This window comes from Sinocyclocheilus grahami, unplaced genomic scaffold (genome assembly GCF_001515645.1).
Source record: "Sinocyclocheilus grahami isolate Dianchi unplaced genomic scaffold, SAMN03320097.WGS_v1.1 scaffold186.1, whole genome shotgun sequence".
Lineage (NCBI taxonomy): Eukaryota > Metazoa > Chordata > Actinopteri > Cypriniformes > Cyprinidae > Sinocyclocheilus > Sinocyclocheilus grahami.
The window spans coordinates 1,024,330-1,048,901 of NW_015505365.1; the positions used below are offsets into that span (position 1 = coordinate 1,024,330).

Sequence of the window (24,572 nt, forward strand, 5' to 3'; positions counted from 1 at the left end):
TGCAAATAAAAAAAAAGAGTTAACATTCTTAAGTTATGTTGAAATGTTAGTGATGTTATTTGCTTTTTCCACGCAAATTAAAAGTATCTTTCATAGCCAAAAAAAAAACTAAAAAAACTAAAATCAAATTTATGCCCTCAATTTTTCATGCAGCCTATTAATATACTATCTAAAAACAACTTGGGTTAATTAGTTAATAATTTTGCACGCATATCCACAAATGATTGAGTTAACCGCAGCTTTGTGCAAAATAAGTTAGTAAAACTACACTAATTTAAGAACTGCACATTTTGACCGTGAAAGCGTTGCATAATGTCCATCATACGGTGGTCACATGACACTTCAGATAATAACAACTATTGTTTTTAATGAATAACCTGAATATCAGCCTGTAAGTGCAAAAACTTTTGCTTGCTTCATGGCAGTTTCCAACGGATCCATGATAGAAAAAAGTGGGTCCGTAAAGACAGGCGACTTTATGGTATTACTTTATGGTATAAAGTACCATAAAGTACCATTTCTCATCTCTTAATAATGTAAAACATCCTGTTACAGTCATTTCCTTTTTTACATTTCTCTGCATTTATAATGATGAATCTTAGGCCATCATATGTTTATAGCAGGAAAGAGATTTTTTTTTTCCACTGAATTAAAACTAATAATCAACAATTGTGGCAATGCAAATAAAAAAAAAAAGAGTTAACATTCTTAAGTTATGTTGAAATGTTAGTGATGTTATTTGCTTTTTCCACGCAAATTAAAAGTATCTTTCATAGCAAAAAAAACGATTTTATGCCCTCAATTTTTCATGCAGCCTATTAATATACTATCTAAAAACAACTTGGGTTAATTAGTTAATAATTTTGCACACATATCCACAAATGATTGAGTTAACCACAGCTTTGTGCAAAATAAGTTAGTAAAACTACACTAATTTAAGAACTGCACATTTTGACCGTGAAAGCGTTGCATAATGTCCATCATACGGTGGTCACATGACACTTCAGATAATAACAACTACTGTTTTTAATGAATAACCTGAATATCAGCCTGTAAGTGCAAAAACTTTTGCTTGCTTCATGGCAGTTTCCAACGGATCCATGATAGAAAAAAGTGGGTCCGTAAAGACAGGCGTCTTGCTAACACCTTTTTTGGGTTCAAAAGAAAAAAAACAACAATAAAAAGTCCAAAATGAGTGCAAAAACTAACATATATGTTAACTGTCTAACTGATGTTGAATCCTGTAACTAAATCTTGGAAGCATTTCAAGGCACATTTTAAGACAGATGGAGGGAACACAATGTCAAACGCCTAGGATTCCTTTGTTCAAGTAAAAACCACATATTTTTATATATTTGAGAGGGACGTCTGTGTGTCCAGTAGTTTGTGCTTTTGGTCGATGACCCAAGCATGACCTCTGCAGTGTTACATCATGCAAGTGACACAACACTGCTTGCGGATCGAGCGCAGCGAGCAGCGACCCAGCAGCTTGAGTTTCTCACAGAAACGTGTCGACATGCTGTTTTTCTTACAAACTAGACCTGCAAAGAAAGGAAACGAAATAACAAAAACTATTAAAGGGCTTAAACTATTAAAAATAAACTAGAAAGCCATGGGAAGGTATATTAAAAATGATCTATGTTAGCACAACTTTATATTTTCCCTGTTTTTGGGGAGTACGATTTTTGGTCTCTTACACAAAAAAGTCCACATTTTTAATGGATAGAACCTGAATACAGGGGCTGCACATGTAAGTCATGCTTAAAAATGAAATAACAAAAACTATTAAAGGGCTTTAAACTATTAAAAATAAACTAGAAAGCCAAGGGAAGGTATATTAAAAATGATCTATGTTAGCACAACTTTATATTTTCCCTGTTTTTGGGGAGTACGATTTTTGGTCTCTTACACAAAAAAGTCCACATTTTTAATGGATAGAACCTGAATACAGGGGCTGCACATGTAAGTCATGCTTAAAAATGTATAAATTGTCATTTGCATTAGATAACAAAATATAACCAAATAACTTTTATTAAGCTCAAAGACAGCTCAAAAAGAAGTTAGTTGGGTTTTAGTGAAATAACCAGTTGATCAGGATGTAAGTGGATCATGTTGATAGTTAATGTAATGAAATACACCTGTGGTTTCTCTGCTAGGTCACCTGTGTAAACTTGAGGAGAACGGACTTAATACAGGTGCATCTCAACAAATTAGAATGTCGTGGAAAAGTTCATTTATTTCAGTAATTCAACTCAAATTGTGAAACTTGTGTATTAAATAAATTCAGCCACTAAAAATCTGTGTAATTATAGTATCATCAAGATACTAGATTTTATTAATATTTGAAATTTGTTTTTATCAAATGCAATGACATTCAGGCATTTTTAAGTGTCCAAATATATTTTGGGAGCACTGAAACAAACAGAATACAATATTATATAATCCAGTTTACCTAAATCAGTTTTACACTCCTCTGGGTTGCAGTTCTGCACACTGTCAGGTTTGTCGTTTTTTGCACACAGTGACATCTTTTCTTCCTTGCCGGATTCCTCATTTCTGCACCACACGGCTCGCTTCTGCACCCCTCCGCCACAGCTTCTGGAGCACTGTCAATCAATAAAAACTGTGATGACATCATAAATGATCAGGGAGGGGCCTATACCAATTTTTGTCCAATAAAATGCTCTTTGGAATGGGAACGTCCGGCCCACTTGATTATAAATACTACATAGTTACAAATCATGAATTGTACCATGACTGTACCCACACCAACTTTTTGTTATAATAGTTAAATTAAGAGTTCAAAATATTTGGGGAGGTAATTCAATTATAATATTATACATGTCTTTACTGTCACTTCTGACAGTCTTAATCTAAGCCTGAACTTTTGACAAGTAGTGTATCATCACATTGCATTTGCCACAATATGGAGTCACACACTATATTTACTTCTTTCTATAAATGAAGACTGAGGTTTTTGCAGGGCGTTACCTGACCCCAGGCTTCAGTCGCCCAGCTGGTGCAGGGCTGTAGATTGCAGGACTCAGTGCTGTTGGGTTTGAGCGTGACGTTGCAGCGCTGGTACTCAGGGCAGTACACACGTCTCTCCTTCACTCCACGCCCACAGCTTTTAGAGCACTGTCAATCACAAATATATATATATATATATATATATATATACAGTGGGGAAAAAAAGTATTTAGTCAGCCACCAATTGTGCAAGTTCTCCCACTTAAAAAGATGAGAGAGGCCTGTAATTTTCATCATAGGTTACTTTGGGCCAGGGTTATTATTTAACTAAAACCGTTACTTGAAATAAAATTAATTTTAACTAAAATAAAAATAAATAATTATAAATTTATATCAGCTAGTTGCCAGAGCAGCATTTCTCACTTTTTTTAGTTTAAAGTAAAACAACTAAAACTAAAACAGAATAAAACTATATAGACATTTTTAAAATGATTTAAAAAAAGACAAAAACACAAATTAATACTAATTAATATTAACTAAAATTAAAGTGAAAACAGAGTATAAAAATGAAAAACAATTCAACAATTCAAAATATTATTAAAAACTATAATAGTATATCAGTAATATTAAAAACAAAAACGAATCAAAATGACAAAAACAGACAAAATTACTAAATATTTAGCTAAAAGTAAAATGAAAACAGAAAATATAAGAATTTAAAAGATTAGCAAATACTATAATAGAAGATCAGTGATACTAAAAAAAACAAAATTAGTAAAACTTTCAAATTTGAAGAGAAAACATAAAAATAAACAAATTTGAAACTAACAAAAACTATAATAGTATATTAATGATACTAAAAACAATGATTAATAACAATGACAAAACACAACTTAACTTAAATTACTAAAAGTTTAAAATTTAAATGAGAACAGCAATCATAAAAATAAAAACTAATTCAAAATTTGAACAACAATTTTAGTATATCAATGATACTAAAAACAAAAACTGATAAAAATGACAAAAACAGACAACAAAATTACTAAATATTTAGCTAAAAGTAAAATGAAAACAGAAAATATAAGAAAAACTGATTTAAAAGATTAGCAAAAACTATAATTGTAGATCAGTGATACTAAAAACAAAAACAAAAAAATTTGTAAAACTTAAAAATTTGAAGAGAAAACATAAAAAGAAACAAATTCGAAGCTAACAAAAACTATAATAGTATATTAATGATACTAAAAACTAAGGGTGTGCCATATCATACGATAATACCGGTATCAATTTTTACATGATAAAAAAGTGTCATATCAATGATATAGCGATGCAATGACGTATGGCACATTTACGTTCCCTAGTGCACACGACAACAACACAAACCCAAAAGGTGTGTTCGACTTGAAGCAGCGCTGCGCAGACTGATCGGTGTATGACATCAAAGTATTGCGAGAGCTGTTTTAGAGCATATTCGAGCGCACACTCTTACCGTCAAAAATAGACGAGACTCATATCTTTGAAGCGGCGCACTTTTGAAACGTGCCGCGGCACGGCTGGTGTAAACACAAGCAGCTGACTAGCGCTGGTGGCTAGTTTTTAAAAATATTTTTTTCTATATCGTCATAAATATCGTTATCGCAAATATTCTTGAAATATCGTGATATAATTTTGAGGCTATATCGCCCACCCCTACTAAAAACAATGATAAATAAAAATTACAAAACACAACTTAACTTAAATTACAAAAAGTTTAAAATTTTAATGAGAACAGCAATCCTAAAAATAAAAAACAAATTCAAAATTTTAACAACAATTATAGTATATCAATGATACTAAAAACAAAAACTGATAAAAATGACAAAAACACACAATTACCTACACTTTCAAATTAAAGTGAAGATATAAAAGTAAAAAAAAATTCTAAATATTAACAAAAACTAATAGTATATCAATGATACGAAAAACCAATAAAAATTACAAAAACCTTATTACAGTACTATTTCAAAATAATAACTAAAACAATAATAGTATGTCAATGACACTAAAATACTGCTCTGGACAATTTACCTTAGACTAGACTATTTTCTGCAGAGTGCCATTAGTATTAGTACCTCTGCCCAGGGTGAGGACATCCACTGCAGGCAGGGCCGGGTGTTGCAGGGCAAACTGCTGTGTGGTTTGTATGAAAGAGCCTGACAGTGAAAAGGCCTCAGTAGACGTCTGCTCTGAGTGTCGATGCACTGCACTTCTCGATGCTTCATATCAGTCACACAGCCTTCAGGACACTAAAGAGAGAAGGGCATCACAGTTCATTGCAGGATACAGTCGTTTAGGTTTGTTTTGAAATCGTGGCTTTACCTCGGACCAGTTTCCACTCTTCCAGTTGGCACAGGGTCGCAGGTTGCATCGGCGGGCAGGTTCTGGCTTCTTTACACTGGCACAGTCTTCCTCACGCTCTGAGCTGCAGGCTACTGACCGCCACACCGCGCCAAGACCACACGTAGTGGAGCACTGGGATGGAAAATACATATTAGACATGCATAATCAGTACTGCATAACTGCATTTTATTACTTCCCAAATGAACATGGGTTGCTTTAAGTAATGTGCAAATAAACAGGTAGCACTCAAAAGTTTGGTGTCAGTAAGATTTTTGTGCAAGAAATTAACACTTTTATTCAGCAAGGAACATGAAACATGCTAAAAAAAACATTCAGCTCCATAGTAATGCTCTGACAACAAACAACAATACTGCAAAACTCCTCTCATTTTCATCAGAAACTGCTGTTCTTTTACACACGATTTTGCAATGAATTCAGCTTGAACCACTTAATGTACAGACTCATTCAAACTTTTCTTTTTTAAACTATTTATAAAGCAATGTTTTTATAAACACTGTAGTTTTCATAGATATTTAAGATTAAAGTTCTATAAGTTATATAAATGATTAAAAGTTTGTTTTAAAATACCATAATGTTGTAATATTTACACTGCAAAAAGTGTAAAAGTGTCAGTTTCATCCTCTGTATTTTTGTCAGTACAAATATCTAAACATTTTTAAAGCACTTGAGAAGAAAAATTATGTAAAACAAAAAGTCTTGATTTCTGATAAATGTAGCAAAAAAGTGAGTTTATCCTTAAAACGGGAAAAATATCCACCAATGGGTTCAGAAAAATAAATTTAATTCAAAAGGAAAATAAGATAATTATTCATACCCCATTGGCAAATACATTTTCAAATTTTAAGCATAAACTCACATAATTTTGATACAGAAAATGCAACTTTAACATCAGAAATGAGTTTGCTTTTCAAGTTAATGTATCTTGATTTAAGGGTGCAGTAAGCGATTTCTGAGAAACACTTTTGAAAGTGGATCGGACCGAGCACCAAAACACACTTGTAGCCAATCACTAGTAAGGGGCGTGTCCAGTAGTGATGGGGGAGGTGCCTGTGTTGAACAGCATGTTCAGAAATTTGGGGGCGGAGGCAAGATAGGGGTGTGATTCTTTTGGGTAGGGGCGTGTTTGTTTTGGTGGTTTCAAATATCAACAGTATTTCTCAGAAATTGCTTACTGCACCTTTAAGAGCGTTTAGATATTTGCACTGGAAAACAAGTCAAAAATACTGAAGAAGAAATTCATATTTTGCAGTGTCTTGACAACAGCGACTCTTAAGCATCATGTCATTTAAAGTCTAAACTTGCCCAAACATTTAACACTATTCTTTTGCTGCCATGCAAGCACTAGTATTTCCTTCTGGGAATGCAAATCTAATCATAATTCAATGCATGTAATATAATATACTGTAATCGCCTTAGGTTTGCATTCTTACATCACTCCAGTTGCCCACTTTCCAAAATGCATTCCTACTGATGGGATCTCGTGCATTCAGGTTTCCATAGTCATCTGTGGTGGTCGCTGTCTCTGGCTTCTGCCTGACTGCTTTAGGAGCATTGCCTTTGCTGGGACTGTTTGCTGTTTGTGAGGCTTTTCTCAGTATCTTCACTGTAGGAACAGTTGCTTGTGGACTTTGAGTATTCAAATGTGGCACTGTTGGGTTTGGGGTGCTATGTGGTTCATATGAGCTTGTTGTTTTCTGCAACACTGGGGATGTTGTGAAATAATCACTGTATTGGGTCCTTCTAGTAGTGTCTGGTTTTGTTGTGGAGATGTTAGTATGCAATGATTGGACAGTGGATGTGGGGACTTCTTCAGTTGTGCTGGTAAACATATTATCCTCATGTGCCCTTTCTTCTCCGGTTGGATCTTCTACTATATAATCATAACCTGGCGTGTAGCTTTTATCCGGAGGCCGCAGGTCTGCGCTTCCCTCCTCATCCTCAGTATTTGTGGGAACCGTTACAGGACCATCACTGCCTTTGTGATCGTCCCTCACCAAGATAAAGTCTTGGTCGTCTTCATGGATGATGTCAGATGTTGTGGATGTTGGAGAGGTGTTGGTTGTAATGGTATAAGAGGTGTTTGGAGGCACTATAGTGGTGCTGTATCCAAGTGTTTGGGTCCCAGGGGCCTGCGTTGGGATTTTAGGAGGGACTCTAGGTCGGAATCGTGGTCGGAATGGAGAACCCGTCCATCTGTTAGTGGACGAGCAGCTCTGGAGGTTACAGAGGATCGTGGAACGAGGTCGATTGGCAGGGTTGCACCGGCCGGGTTGTTTTGCCACACACTTGACGACTCTGGACTTTATCCCTCCATCGCAAGACAGAGAGCACTGCGGGATGACACACAATCATGAGTTTGGGTAACACAAAAATTAAATAATATGACAATGCAACTAATTGTTATGCAAAAATGCCTCATGAATCAGGGGTGCACGATTTGGTGAAAATTTGGAGCGTTTGAAAATAGGCGTCTATCAGCAGATCTGTCTATGATCAGATATATTAGGGATGCGCTGATAGATACGGCTTTCCGATGCTCCCGTGTATATCTGTGTAAGCCCTTGGTGAAGAGCGTGAAAGATGTGACAAAAGTGCATAATGTTTCAAATAATGTTTATAAATCAATTATAATTAATTAAGTTGCTTAAACAACTATAAACAAAACAGCATCATGTATGTATGCATAGTTTAATTCAAAGGGTGGAAAGCCAATCACACAGAGTACATTTTTCATTTAAAAACATGAGATGCAGTGGGATGGGGGGAAAAACCCCTGCCATAAAGTCTCGATATATGTTTTTTTTTCAAAGTTAAACTTTGATTAATTTTATATGGCTTTCTAAACATGTGGCTCCTTTGTGCGAGATGCGAGTGCAGCGGTGATAGATGTCCCTCTAGAAAATGCACAAAATATGTGTTCGGTGTGAACGGCTTGGTTTCAGTTTTGACGTAAACAAGATCTTCTCCGCATTGATGTTCTCTTTTCCTGCAATATTTTTAATGAACAACGCAGCAGCACCGCATCCAGTGGGTTCACATAGGCTAACAAAAACATTAAAATGCAACGACACTTACATCGCCATCGCATCTTTTAGTTATTATGCCGCCCGCAGTTGGAACCAGCTTCCAGAAGAGATCAGATGTGCTAAAACATTAGTCACATTTAAATGCAAACTCAAAACTCATCTGTTTAGCTGTGCATTTACTGAATGAGCACTGTGCAATGTCCGAACTGATTGCACTATATTTTATGTATAATCATTTTCTATTCTTAACTGTTTTAAATTAATTTTAAACCTCTTAAATCAATTTGTAAATCATTTTCAAAGTTTTAAATTCCTTGTTTTATTGTTGTGATTATTTTTTTTATTATATCTAATTTAAAATGCATAATTTCAGTTAGGGTGAAGAAAAGCTTTTGGCTTCTCTTCTGAGGCCACAAGAGGGCGCATCGAGCAAAATATTACTAATGCACGTTTATTCAAAGTATAAGGTAACATGACTATATGTGACAAAAGTGCATAATGTTTAAAATAATGTTTATAAATCAATTATAATTAATTAAGTTGCTTAAACAACTATAAACAAAACAGCATCATGTATGTATGTATGCATAGTTTAATACAAAGGGCGGAATGCCAATCACACAGAGTACATTTTTCATTTAAAAACATGAGATGCAGTGGGATGGGGAAAAAAACCCGCCATAAAGTCTCGATATATGTTTTTTTTTCAAAGTTTAACTTGCATTAATTTTACATGGCTTTCTAAACATGCGGCTCTTTTGTGTGAGATGCGAGTGCAACGGTGATAGATGTCCCTCTAGAAAATGCACGGAATATGTGTTCTGTGTGAACGGCTTGGTGTAGTTTTGATGTAAACAAGATCTTCTCCACATTGATGTTCTCTTTTTCCGCAATATTTTTAATTAACAACGCAGCAGCGCCGCATAGTGGCTTCAACTGGATTGGCTAACAAAAACATTATAATGCAACGACTTACATCATCATCGCATCTCGTGTGCCACTGATAAGGCTGCCGCCTCCTTAACGCACACCTAAAATTCGAATGCAACGTTTTTGCATTCGAATGTGGATTTTTATTTTAAATTCGACGAATATTCGAAATTCGAAAAAAATTTTGTTTGGACAGCCCTAGTTCCTATATAACTGTTTTAGTAGGAGCTAAATTAGTTCCCCCAAACAGAGTTCCTAGAACTAAAACCGTGTTGTGCGAACACGCCAAAAAGCAGGTACTTCCGCCAATAGTTCTAGGAACTATGAAAAGGTTCCTCCGCTGCGAAAGCGCCTATGGTGACAGTAAAAAAAAGAGATTGAAGGAAATGCTTTCAATGCTTTTACTTTCGAGGGCAAAACTTTTGTGTTCTCTCACAAAAGTATTGTTTCCTTGCCAAACTTTGCATTCACTTGCAAAACATTTGCATTCTCTCACCAAACATTTATGTTCCCATTTGCTCGCAAAAGCACTGAAATAGACACCTCATGATTTCCATCACAAAAGTTTTTACAAAAAAATTTCTCTAGGAAATGGAAACATTTTGCGAACGAACGCAAATGTTTTTGTGAGTGAATGCGACGTTTCTTGAAGGAACGCAAAAGTTTTGTGAGCGAATGCAATGAAGTCAATGAAGAACATAAAAAACATGAACCAGGATAATTTATAATAAAATTATCCACCTCGCTCCAGTTCCCCACAGTCCATTGGAACCCACACGGTACATCTCGGTTGCAGGGTACCACAGGTTTGGGTTTGAGCAGCTGCTTACAGTCGCCAGGGTGCAGAACCCGCTCCTCTCCGGCCACCGCACGCACACACAGAATGGTGCGCTTTCTCACTCCATCTGGACCGCATGTAGCCGAGCATGTCTGCCATCCTCCCACCCACCACCTGAGGTGCACAGAGCATTTTACGAAAGATTTCTATTTCAAATAAATGTTGTTCTTTTGAACACTGTTCACCTGAAAAAGGACTGTGAAGCAGCACAACTGTTTTCAACATTGATAACAATCAGAAGTGTTTCTTGAGCAGCAAATAGGGATATTAGAATGATTTCTGAAGGATCATGTGACACTGAAGACTGGAGTAACGATGCTGATTGCCGTGACATGAATAAATTATATAGAGATAATAAATAAGACTAGTACAGTGGTGTGCTATTCTGAACATAACCATTATTTATACAGTAGCATACCTTGCAGGGCAGTCCATGTTCTTGCACTTGCGATGCCTGTCATCAGGACGTGTGCTGGGGTCACACAGCGTTTCCTCGACCACACCAACCTCTGGCTCAAAACAGCGCACAGGCTGATGCTGCTCACCTGAGACAGAAGGTCACATGCTATCAAAACCCTGCTGGAATAAACTTTATCATTATAAACACACCAAACAATCCTGTGGCTTGAATAAAGAAAAATCTCGCTCTGTACCAAGCCCACAGGTGGTGCTGCAGTCAGTCCAGGCTCCATATTTCCAAATGTACTCCGGTTCCAGAATTTCGTTCCCCAGCGGGCGACTTCTCTTAATGGTGTACTCATATTTGACACCAGGGTTTGCTTCTTGGAACAACAGCTTGAACATTTCACATTGAAACAAAAGCATCTATCATTTAATGACAGCATTCAATAAATCATCTTGTTTTGCATGTGCCGCCAGTTAGAAGCAACAACTTTATTTTAATGCTTTCTCACGTAAATAATGTCAGAAGAAGAGGGATGAATCAAAATAACTGCGTCTGCTACAGTGATCTTTCACAGGAAAGTTTAATTAAACTAAAATTCAATATTCTAACAAAGATGCTTTCTGGGCAAATTGTCCATTGGTTCATTAAAGAAATATTCAGGTTCAACACAATGGGGTGTATAACGTTGACTCTTTACTCAATATGTCAAAACAAACAAAAATCGCATTTTCAGTCAAAGCACAAGAATAAAAGCCAAAATACAGTAGACACTGTTTTAAAAGAACACATCAGAAATACTTAGTAAACCACTTGCCGACCCTTTCTGTTCTCAATAGAAATTCTACCTGTATCAGAAAGGGATGTGATGCAATGACCCATAAAACACAATTTTAATCATTACAATTTTTTTAATGAGTTTTTAGGCTTTACAACACTACTACAACAGCCTATAGATTTCCAGTGTTAGTGCACAGTAAACCCTGTGCTTGTTTATATAAACCTCATGGTGTCTATAAAATTTAATTGATATTGAACCCAGAATATTCCTTTAATATGTTCACGTGCATGAGGTTCAGTACCTGGATCATGACAGGTTCAGTTGTTGGTCCTGCTGAGGTGAGATTCTCCATATTACCCGTCCGATCGTAGTAAAACTTCGTGCCACCTGCCTCATACTCTCCGTTCCACTGAATTATGTAATTCCCGTTGAGGTAATACTCATCTGAATCAGCCGCTCGGATCGCAAGGAAATTCCCAGCCTCTTCCACTTCCTGTATGAAGATATCCCGAGCTCCCTCAGGGATCAAAACCAGATCTGTGTAACCTAAATCACATAATCTCACTTATAAACCATTTAAAACATTGCTGTTTCAACACATAGACATTCATCTGGACAGAGTTTGTCAATTTGTGAAATTTAATTTTGTATATAATATAATAAATATATATCTATAAACATATAATTCATGTGTGTTACTCAGAGACAGGGCTAGAGATTACACACCAAATCCATCTTGTGCCACAAAGTTCTCCTTCACCGTCTCACAAGTGGATCCATCACCGAGACAAACGCCACAGCCGTCCTCTTTAGCATTAGAATTAATGCCAAAATCACAACCCACCTCCTGGAGAAAGATTACACATACATCAACATCACAGATATATACGAAAGCTCAAAATATAGTTTTTCTCTATGGCACTCAAACATAACTCACAATTTACTTCACTTATAACATGAAAGATTAATATTAGGAGGAGGCAAAAAATGCACATACTGTACATTCTGTTGACCAAAATGGATAGTTCACTCAAAAATGTTTTTTTTTAAAATAAATAAATACTTATATTTAGCAAGGATGAATTAAATTGAGCAAAAGTGACAAAGACATTTATAATGTTATTAAAAAAAATTATATTTCAAATAAATGCTGTTCTTTTGAAACTTCTATTTATCAAAAATGCATTTCAGTTTCCACAAAATATTATTAGCCCTACTGCTTTCAACATTGACAATAATAATAAATGCAAATCAGAACATTAGAATGATTTCTAAAGGATCATGTGACACTGAAGACTGGAGTAATGATGCTGAAAACGTAGCTTTTCCATAACAGGAATAAATGCCATTTGAAAATATATTCAAATAGAAAACATTTTCACAATATTACTGTTTTTACTGTATTTTGGTGAGCATGAGAGACTTCTTTCAAAAACCGACACCAAACCTTTGAATGGTAGCATGAGTTTCAAAATGAAGCTAAAAGTATTGCACCACTTTGTGTTTGTGAAACATTAGTGGAACATGTTTCTAGTTAATGTGATGAACTAGACCTGTGCTTACTTGAGAAGAAATTATTTCATACATCCACTAAAAATGACCAAAAACTAGCTGATTAAAAGACATTGAGCAACAATAATGACAAAACGTTATGTTAGTGAATCTCGTGCAGCACAGAAATTCCTTTGATATTCTGATAGGTAATAAAATGGCTTAAAGGGTTAGTTCACCCAAAAATGAAAATTAGGCTGCGTTTTACTCACCCCCGAGGCATCCTAGGTGTATAAGACTTTCTTCTTTCAGACGAATCCAGTCGGAGTTATATTAAAAATTGTCTTTGATCTTTCAAGCTGTTTAATGCCACTCAGCGGGTGTTGCATTGCTTCAGTCCAAAATAACTTAAATAAAAATCGACCATCCATAAAAAAAAGTGTCTCACACGGCTCCAGGGGGTGAAAAAAGGCCTTCTGTAGCGAATCGATGCGTAATAGCGTAATAATTAGGGATGCGCCGATCCGATATTCATATCGGGTATCGGCTCCGATAGTGCCATTTTTCTCAGATCGGGTATCGGTGAGAGAGGGCCGATCTAAATCCGAGATTTTTTTTTCCCCCCGATTGTGCAAATTATTCTGTGTTACTTCTGAAGCCATACGATAGCTTAATGTGAGCTACATATGAATATTTAAGTCCTTACATTAAAGTTCACACAAACTCTTTTCTCTGCTGTGGCTGTTAGTCATTCGTTCAGCCTTTAAACCCTGGTCGTGTTCGGTTACAGCGGTCAGCTCGGTAAAGCTCTCTCCAAGATCATTCAGTGTTTCCATTATACTTGATTTGTAAATACATGTCTATGATTTTGCAAAAAGGACTTTATCTTCTTGCCGGAGTTTAATGTTGTTTTGTTACTTGCTACCGGGTGTCTGTGAGAACAAAACATGGGCGTAGAAAAGACTATAAATAGTTTTTAACGTGCACAAAGAATGTTAAAAGAAAGGCTCAATAACTGTTGCACAGATATAATACACTATGCATCAATTTCTCTTCCCTTTGTGCTTTGCAGTTTTTAACACAAAGCGCTTATAATGTGTGCATCCGGTGTGCAGTATGATGCGCTTGAAGCAACATGGCATCACAGCCTGACTCGTATCGTATCTATCATATGTTGTTGCCTTATTAAAAAGAAATGTATTTTAATTTTATAGTATATATATAAACATATACAGTATATGAATGTTTTTAATGAATGGATTTTATAATACAAATAGCAATGTGTAACATTTTACCATATTTAGTGCAACACTTTTATTTGTTCCCCACAAAATATTGTTTTTTCACTAAATGTTTGGATTTCTAAAATTATTGTGCACTGATTTATCTAGAATAACTTTTGCTGCCGAATTATCCCGGGGATAAATGGGGGGAAAAAACTGGTATCGGATCGGTATCGGAGGCGAAAAAGGCAGATCGGAGCATCCCTAGTAATAATCACTTTAATCTAGCTTGCGCCAACAGTTGTACACAGAAGCAGTTCCGGGCGGATGACGTATGAGGTCAGCGTTGCGCATGCGCCGGTGAGTCTCGTGAAAACCAACGTTTGTTTACAGGATCAAAGGAAGCAACGTTTCCTTACTTTAGCAAAGGAAAACCAGTCTCCTCTTGGCTTATATCGAAATCCTCCGACATTCTTCTTTACAAATCCTCGGTTTGTACTTCTAATTCCTGAGCATTGTTTTGTTTTGATCTCTCCACTGCGTTTCCGCGTGCGTCACTTCTGAGCGGCACATTCGCAACGCCGACCTCATACGTCATGCTCCCGGAACTGCTTCTGTTTACAACAGTGAGCGCAAGCTAGATTCAAGTGATTATTAAGTTTTGAATATGGATATTTTTCTTACAAAAACGCATCGATTCGCTACAGAAGGCCTTTGTTCACCCTCCGGAGCCGTGTGAGACACTTTTTTTTATGGATGGGCGCTTTTTATTTAACTTCTTTAGGACTGAAGCAATGCAACACCTGCTGAGTGGCATTAAACAGCTTGAAAGATCTAAGTCCATTTTTAATATAACTCCGACTGGATTCGTCTGAAAGAAGAAAGTCATATACACCTAGGATGCCTCGGGGGTGAGTAAAACGCAGCCTAATTTTCATTTTTGGGTGAACTAACCCTTTAAGTGCACTTTGTATATACCACTGTATAGCTACAGAACACAGACAATACATCAATACACCAGCGCACACATGAGCACAAATTGGTTATAAGTAAGACATACCCAGCCACACTACCTTGCACACACCATTGACACAGCTGTTTCTGCTGTTGTTCATAAAGCAGGGCGTTCCATCTGTAACCGCATCCAACATCTTCTCAGAAAAGTTCTCATCCACAGGCTTGCAATGCAGCTCGCATGGACGTGCTGTGAGAGAGACATAGTGAAACATTTTAACATAGTACTGTTTGCAAAAGCATTTTACTAAACCATCTGGTTTACCAAAAGTTTGGGGTCAGTAGGATTTTTGATGTTTTTGTAAGAAGTCACTTATGCTCATCAAGACTGCATTTATTTGAGTCAAAATACATTAACCACAGTAATATTGTGAAATATTATTACAATTGAAAAGAACTGTTTTAATATATTTTAAGATGTAATATTCCTGTGATGAAAAGCTGAATTTTCAGCATCATTACTCCAGTCTTCAGTGTCACATGATCCTTCAGAAATCATTCTAATATGCTGATTTGCTGCTCAAGAAACATTTCTGATTATTATCAGTGTTGAAAACAGTGGTGCTGCTTCATATTTTTGAGGAAATTCAGGATTCTTTGATGAATAAGAGTGGCATTTATTTGAAATAGAAATCTTTTAACATTATAAAATGTCTTTACTGACACTTTTGATCAATTGAATGCGTCCTTACTGAATAAAAGTGTACATTTCTTTTAAAAAACAATCTTACTGATTCCAAACTTTTGTTCAGTATAGTGTAACTTTTTTGTAACTAAGTTAACAAAATCAGACAAAAGACCCAGAAAAAAAATCACATATAATGAATTGGTATCGTTACCATGCAAACATCAAATAGTATTTAGGCTACAATCTACAATCCAAAACTCACGCTGTGCTCCAACGGCTTAAACAGAGCAAACAACAATGACTAAACACTTGTGTCAGGAATCTACACGCCTCTAAAGCTGGCTAATAAAAGTGGGGCATTCTTGAATGTGAACCAACAAACTCTATAAAATTGTAAGCAGCCACGTGTAAGAAGTTTTATGTTAATGTCAACAGGACTTTTTTTAACTTCTGAAGAAAATGCAAGCGATGCAAAAGTCACCACCGTGATGCTAGGGTGTGCAGGCATGTTTGATGATAATAAGAAATGTTTCTTGAGCAGCAAATCAGCATATCAGAATGATTTCTGAAGAATCATGTGACACTGAAGACTGGAGTAATGATGCTGAAAATTCAGCTTTAATCGCGGGATTAAATCACATTTTAAAATATATTCAAATAGAAAAGTTATTTTAAATTGAAATAATATTTCACATTATTTTTGGTATTTTTGATCACATACAGTAAACGCAGCTTTGGTGAGCATAAGAGACTTGTATCATGCACATATACAAATTTGAATGCAATATGTTGATGCATGTAAAGCAAAGTGCTCTTACATGAGCTTGCAACAGGTATCCACTCGTAGAGTTCATTGTGGTACGGCACAGTGTTAAATTCACTGCACTGCATCTCTCTGAAGGAGGGATGTTTTCTGGCACAAGGTTTTGTGTTGCAAATTCTGTAGCGCTTCCGCTCGCCTGTACAATATTTGCCTCCAAACTCAGGTCTGTACATAGAAACACAAATCATGCATCAGATCATGTTCAGCAAAATGCACAAGAAAAGACAGAGAAAGTGGAGGAAAAAAAGAGACAGACTTAAAAGTGTTTACTTAAAGGCTCAAAATTATGTGGTTTTAAGATGCTATTCAATTTATGACAGAGCACAAACTAAACACCAAAAGGCAACGGTTTGTAAAATAGTTAGAGGTGTGCCCTCTAGTGTATTCTGCTGGTAGTACAGCAGATACTGGGCAGAAATCAATGAACAGAAGAGCATATACTATCACAAATTTTTTATACAGTATGTTTATTGTGCCCAGTAAGCAAATTCTCTGTATGCATAGAATATTCACCTAATATGCACACTGCACTGAATACTTTAACCCAGAATCTTTCATTTTGATGTGTGACAAATGAATAATTAGATTTTGTAATCCTTTTAGTTGTTAATCTTCTTGGCACATAATGCATTTTTAATTGTATTTAAATTGTGTGTGTGTGTGTGTGTATAAAAACAAAACTATACTTTATATATAAAATATTAATTTCTTTAAAAAAAAACATACCTTATAGCTAGTATATATATAGATGTATACCAGCACACTGATATTTAAAAAAAACTGTGGTCTGTAAAATTGGTTAATGTTTTAAATGAAATCTCTTATGATAACCAAGGTTGCATATATTTGTTTAAAAAATACAGTAAAAACAGTAACCATTTGAATATATTGTAAAATGTAATTTATTCCTGTGATGCAAAGCTGAATTTTCAGCATCATTACTCCAGTCTTCAGTGTCACATGATTCTTCAGAAATCATTCTGATATGCTGATTTGCTGCTCAAGAAACATTTCTTATTATCATCAAACATGCCTGCACACCCTAGCATCACGGTGGTGACTTTTGCATCGCTTGCATTTTCTTCAGAAGTTAAAAAAAGTCCTGTTGACATTAACATAAAACTTCTTACACGTGGCTGCTTACAATTTTATAGAGTTTGTTGGTTCACATTCAAGAATGCCCCACTTTTATTAGCCAGCTTTAGAGGCGTGTAGATTCCTGACACAAGTGTTTAGTCATTGTTGTTTGCTCTGTTTAAGCCGTTGGAGCACAGCGTGAGTTTTGGATTGTAGATTGTAGCCTAAATACTAATATTAAAAAAAATAAAACCTTACTGACCACAAAAATGAAAGAAAAGCACTGAGAAATAATATAGAAGCAGCAGTTAGAGAGTGATGTGTACTTGGGCTGGTTGCATTCCCTGTCTGCTGACTGGACTCCGGCTCCACAGGTGCGAGAGCAGTGAGACCAGGTGCTCCAGGCCCCCCAGCCTCCATGCACTATTTCCGGTAACTTCCCTACAATCACACACTCACCAGAGATACACCACTGACACACACACACACACACACACACACAGAGAATTAAATACAGTATACAATAATACAAAATACTTTTATTTGAAAGTCAATCTCTTATACCTTCTCAGGTCCACACCTGGTTCCATCTATCGGCGAGTCCAGTTTGGAGCGGCAGGATCCATTTACAGAGCACCACAGAATCTGACACACATTCTGAAACCAACAGAGCCTGAATGAATGGTTTGACAACCTGGAGACCCCCTTTCATTATTAGAGACTGTATTTTATTCATCTTGATTTTTGAATGAATGCACTCCTTACTTCCACTTCTGAGCAGAAGGTGGCGTTGGGTCCGTACTGCAGCTGGCACTGGTGCTGGGGGGTGTATCGCACTCCTGGCGCCGCCATCGGGGAGCTGAGGTCCCTCTTAGATGGCCGGTCATCCAGACAGAAACCCCAACCACGACTGAGAGGATAACAAAGCTTTATGAATGAAGATCATAGTCTGGAATATTTCAAAATGTGCTTTAAGACGTAAGATATAAAGCATGCAATTACATGTTCCTGTACATGAGTGCGTGTTCTCACTCGAGAAAGCGTGTTATGTACTCCTTGCTGCAGGAGGACCAGGTGAGAGGAGAGGAGTCGTAGTGAAGCTGGCGGGACATGATGAATGGATGCCTACCTACTAACTCACAGTCATTCCCTTGACCATCATGATGGATTCCGAAACTACAGCACAAAACATGCTGGCATCACCTTTTTATCTTTTTAAACATACAGTACCATTTAAAAGTTTGGGGTCAGCAAGATTTAAAAAAATTTTTTAAAGAAGTGTCTTATGCTCACCAAGGCTACATTAATTTGATAAATATTACAGCAAAAACTGTAATATTGTGAAATATTACTTCAATTTAGTTTTAGTTTTTAAAAATATATAATTTATTAAAGTGATGCAAAGCTGAATTTTCAGCATCATTACTCCAGTCTTCAGTGTCACATGATCCTTCAGAAATCACTGTAATATACTGATTTGCTGCTCAAGAAACATTCTTCTTATTATCAATGTTGAAAACATGCTGCTTAATATTTTGGTGGAAACCATGGAAACCACCTTTTTATGAATTGAAAGTTTAAAAAATGTAATCTTTTGTAACATTATAAATGTATTTACTGTCACTTTAATGCGTCCTTGCAGAATAAAGTGATTATTTCTTTAAAAAAAAAAAGATCTTACTGACGCCAAACTTGAAAATAAACTTTTTCTTTGCTTTGGAATAACATTCATCAAAGAATCATACAACATAACACAGGAATGCTAAATTAAATTAATGTAGTCACATTATTTTATAGATTTAACATTGTTTGGTGTGCAAAAAAGAAAAAGAAAATTAAATGTTGCATAGGAATGTCACCCAGTTTGCATTCCATTATAATATTACAATGAGTCCAATATGTATTATTTTCTAAAATACCTTATGCATTTGATCAGAAAATGCATTTGCTTTTCAATTTCTGTTCAACCACATAAGTCTGTGTTCCACACCGTTAAACCACCAATTATATTTTTAATAAAAAAAATATTATTATTATTATTATTAAAGTGTCATCTTGTAAAACTAAATTACAACAAATTGTAATCAGTTTTTAAAGGAAAAATATTCTTAGCATGGAAATTGAGCCAGAGGTGGGAAAAATGTGACCTATAAAATGAATACCATATTTAGGCACTAATGGCACTGTTTCATGAAAATGACCCATACAAATGTACCTGTGACCGAGTTCATGAGCAATGGTGAAAGCGACCGGTAGCCCTGAGTCCTCGTTGATATTACAGGAGCGATGTGGCTGACACAAGCCCGACAGGTGAGACAAGCCCAGCGTCTCACACGGCTGATTCATGCCTGCGCAGATATCCTTCCTGAGAGGAGAGGTCACATCAGGTCAGACACGACAACACAGCACAACAGCAGCTTTGATTCATTTTATAGGCTACTAAAGTTGTGCTGCAGGGCTAAAACTGCTGAAGAAGAGTTATGGAAGGGGTTGAATTCTTTGTCATTTATTTGGCTGTTTAACATGAATGAGCTCCGGAGAATCTCAAGCCTTGGACACAGAACATGGTGAAGTCATTCAGTCTGTGGTGCTCTGGGTTAAAACGAGAGAGTTTAAGGTATGTTAAATGTTCAGAGACAAACAGCTCCATTACTGCAACCAAGAAACTGACATTTATGACAATAAATGAGAGTCAGAGGGTTCACATGTGTGTTTGACAGCGCTTCAATTGTATTACTTTTGGTGTTAGTAATTGTATTACTTCTTCTTAAAAACATTTTTTTATCTAATATTTATATTGATTTCTGAAGGATCGTGTGACACTGAAGACTGGAGTAATCTATGCTAAAAATTCAGCTTCTATAACAGGAATAAAATATATATTTTAAATATATTGAAATGGGAAACTGAAATTGAAATGTAAAATTAATATTTTACAATATTACTGTCAAGTATATGCATTCTTGTCAAATATATGAATTCCTATGGTTATAACTAAAATGATTGGCTACGGTGTTTTTACCGTGTGATGAGTATAGCGACATCATGGTGTGCAGGATGAGTGTCACTTTGAGGATTAAGGTTTTTTTGCCAGGTACAGAAGCTGTTGAGAGTCGTATCAGCGTGGTGAATGATCTTCAGGGCTTTCTGAAAATACACAAAAGTAGCAGTAAAGTAAAAGTAGTAATAGTGTCCATTAACAGCATGTGTTGTGGTTTGTGCATATGTTAACTAGCATAACCAGCAAGTTGTCCATGTTTAACCAGCACTAACCAGCATAGATCAGGACCCCCTGAAAACTCATGTTGATCTAAGCTGGTTTTTTTCTGCTGGGAAGGACTGGATGTAAAGCAAATTATGCCTTGATTCATATGTACCTCCTCTCCGTGTAGCAGAATGAGCCGGACCAATACGATATGGATAGCATTACCGATGCTGGCATCGTGAAAAATTCCAGCCACCTACACAAAAATGATACAAAATATTTAAAAATATAAAATTTTAGTTTATAAAGCTGATCTTTTCTATTCAATGACTGTCATATGTTGCGTTCAAATCATGTCGGAATGATGTATTTACCGGTTGAACACATAAATGCCATCACAGTCATAATTACGAGTAGGAAACTCTGAACTTTCTATAACACTTTATTTTGATGGTCCCCTTTAGACATTCTGTTGAGTGACTATAGGTAACAAAGCAGCAACTACTGTATGTCAACTAGCAGTCGTTAAAATATTAGTAGACTGTCTGCTTAATATCTGCTAACACTTTATTTTGATGGTTCTCCAACAGACATTCTACTGACTAGAAGTCACTTTGCAAGTTCATGTCAACTTATTCTACTTACCCTAACTGTAACAGTCCACTAATACTCTAACATAAGAATTTATTAACAGCTTGTGCCAGAGCAAACCCTCTTTTGGCATTAAAAAAAGACACGAAATGAAACAATAGTGCTGGACACAGCAATTTTTGTGGCTGACCATTTATTGCAAATGCATTTGCAGGAGTTTCCTTTCAGATGCAAGTATTTAAATGAATCATGCAAGGTGATTTTACTAAGGTTTGCGATGGTCAGTTTTCTGGTTTTTGCACCATTAACATCCCCAAAAAGCATTTCTTAACCCAGTTTGCGCCTGTGTTGCTAGTGGATTATCATCGGCTTTGCTTGTTTGCGACGCTACGCTAATTTGTGCTGCTAGGTTGCGTTGTTCACTATGGAAATGATTTACCTGCATCTGTGTTCTTTAATTTGCGCACTGTCAGTAAATCGCCAGCAGAACTTACAGTCCCGTCAGCGATTTTAGTGCTCTCAATGTTACGTACATCTGGCCCTTAGCTGAAGTTTAGCTGCAAAGTTACTTATAGTCAACAGAATGTCAAAAGGGGACCATCAAAATGAAGTGTAACTGAACTTTCTTTAAGCTGTGAGTTTTCAAGTCGGGAGCTATATATTGTAAATATATTTACAATATATAACAATTCAATTTACAGCACCTTCATAAATTTAACAACATAAAGGAAAAACACAGTGATGCACATTCATCATTCATCATTCTGTAGAAGTTTACAAATCTAGCAGAATTTTATGCAGAAAAGGTACACTGCCGTCTCTGACCAAAGTGACTTGAACACACCTGACGTCGTAATTAACTTGTAAAGATGAATTTCTCAGAAGTACTTTAATGCACTTACCATGTTCATGATGGTAAAGATATAGGACTCAACGTTTCCACTTCCGTGGTAGTCCACGAGTTTGGAGTCGCCCACCACCATGGTCTCCACCCAGCGCTCTTTGCTGATGGAGCGAGGGGAGATCCTCCGGGGTCGTGTCCACTCTCGATCCGGATCATGATTACGATCCCCACCCTGCTGGCGCTGCTCCTGCTCCTGCTCCCAGTGCTCTCTCTCCTGCTCCAATTGTTGGGAAAACTCAGAACCATCTGCACCGGAGACACACACACACAAAAAAAAAAGAGAATTTTTTTGGTGAAGTATCATTTTATTAAGAATATTTAATACATCTAACATATCTGACCTTTGACCCCACAGGGACTATGATGAACGCTGTGTGCATCAGTGCTGCGTCGCTGCCTGAGTCCACTCCAGGTTGAACTCCAGTAGATCACATGTGGGTGTCGTGGATGAGTGATGTTTGAGGTGTGACCACGGACTGGCTCGATCAATAGCGGCCCCTGCGGTAAATTTAACAGCCCTGTCTATAAGAAAAAACAATACCGTTTAAAAGTTTGAGCACAAACTAAAAAAAAGTAATTATTTTATTCAATGATGAATTAAATTAATCAAAAGTGACATTAAAGACATTCTGGCATGAAACTCTAGATGGCGCAGTCCAATAGGTCTAACTTAATCTGACCTAATGACATCATTATCACATGGCACAGCTGATTGGTTCTCTCCTGTATCGGTAGCCAATGAGCTCGTTGCTCAACATTCAAATATATGACTAGTGTTTGCCATAGCAGTTGCAGCTTGCTTCAGAAACCCTCCACCTTCCCCAGCTCCACCTGTATAGATCTGCTACAAGGTGATTCATGTATGCTGTAGGGGGTTATTTCATGCATGTTATATTTGCAGCAGCAATATTTCCTACATGCTCTCAGCAGCATGTCGTGGATGTATTGGCAGTAGCAAGTCTCGGTACTTGCTCTGCCGCAGCAGCAGCAGCGTAGCAGATCTTTTCCGCCAAGAACAAATACATTAACATTGTCATGTACATTACCATGACAATCCCTCCGAGAGTTGTCATGACAGAACTATAATGTTACAAAAGTATTTTAATTATTTAAGTATTTATTAAACAATCCTGAAAAAAGTGTTATTGGTTTCCATAAAAACATTTATGCAGCACGACTGCTTTCAGCAATGATAATAATAAGAAATGTTTCTTGAGCAGCAAATCAGCATATTAAAATGATTTCTGAAGGATCATGTGACACTGACTGAAGACTGGAGTAATGATGATGAAAATTCAGCTTTTATTCAGTATATTCAAATAGAAAAAAAACACGTATCTTAAATTATAATATTTCACAAAATGACTGTTTTTACTGTATTTTTCATCAAATTCTAAAGTTATTTCTCTAGTAGCAAATGTTTTATGATTTCCTGTCTCTATGAAATGGCTGGTTTTTGCACATGGCTCAAAATTAAAAGAGCCCACCCTCATGTATCTATGATAGAACCCATGGGTTCTCACTTTGTCAGTTTAAGTCTATAGTAATTGTTCACCAATTTTATCATCCCCTAGTTGAAAATGGCACATCCATCAACCTATAAAAATAACAGCCCGACTACTCATGAAGCCACACAATTTGCATTATCATTCATATCTGTAGCTCAAACAGTGTTGCGCATTAGAGCTTAAAGGGTTAGTTCACCCAAAAATGAAAATTCTGTCATTATTTACTCACCCTCATGTCGTTCTAAACCTGTCAGACCTCAGTTCATCTTCGGAACACAAATTAAGATATTTTTGATGAATTCTGAGAGCTCTCTGATCCTCCCATAGACAGCAATGTAATTACCACGATCAAGGTCCAGAAACGTAGCAAGGCTGGTAAATAATCCATGTGACATCAGGGGTTTACAAAGCTACGAGAATACTTTTTGTATGCAAAGAAAACAAAAATAATGACTTTATTCAATAATTCATCTCCTCCGCGTCACCCTAATTACATTGCTGTCTATGGGAGGGTCAGAGAGCTCTCAGAATTCATCAAAAATATCTTAATTTGTGCTCCGAAGATGAACAGAGGTCTTACGGGTTTAGAACTACATGAGGGTGAATAATTAATGACAGAATTTTCATTTTTGGATGAACTGTCCCTTTAATGCTTAGAGATTAGGGTTTGTTAAAATTGTTTTGTACTGTTATAACACTTCAGGTGTCAAGGCTCATTAATTTAGATCTGTTTGAATTCCAGTGAATTCAGGGAAGGTAT

General features: G+C 36.4%; 1 protein-coding gene across 1 annotated transcript; it reads right to left on the bottom strand.

Moving 5' to 3' along the window:
- Positions 1-799: 799 nt before the first annotated feature.
- Positions 800-24,047, bottom strand: LOC107594580 (A disintegrin and metalloproteinase with thrombospondin motifs 12-like). Its single transcript, XM_016284670.1, has 23 exons — positions 24,042-24,047; positions 22,646-22,826; positions 22,303-22,550; positions 20,982-21,065; positions 20,627-20,751; positions 19,820-19,969; positions 18,637-18,780; positions 18,370-18,514; positions 18,169-18,261; positions 17,931-18,076; positions 16,523-16,692; positions 15,136-15,266; positions 12,075-12,195; positions 11,650-11,894; positions 10,818-10,959; positions 10,583-10,709; positions 10,068-10,278; positions 6,801-7,700; positions 5,329-5,481; positions 5,082-5,255; positions 2,992-3,138; positions 2,453-2,606; positions 800-1,541 (listed from the first exon to the last, which is right to left on the bottom strand). Exons 1-23 carry the CDS (start codon positions 24,045-24,047, stop codon positions 1,426-1,428), a joined length of 4,113 nt encoding a protein of 1,370 aa, XP_016140156.1. The 3' UTR covers positions 800-1,425.
- Between the last annotated feature and the right edge of the window lie 525 nt (positions 24,048-24,572).

Excerpts from the sequence above, each read along its gene's own strand:
- LOC107594580 (XM_016284670.1), bottom strand. Across the intron at positions 2,607-2,991 it reads CGACTGAAGCCTGGGGTCAG|TGCTCCAGAAGCTGTGGCGG; the intron begins GTAACGCCCTGC and ends ATTGATTGACAG. Across the intron at positions 1,542-2,452 it reads GGAGTGTAAAACTGATTTAG|GTCTAGTTTGTAAGAAAAAC; the intron begins GTAAACTGGATT and ends CTTTCTTTGCAG.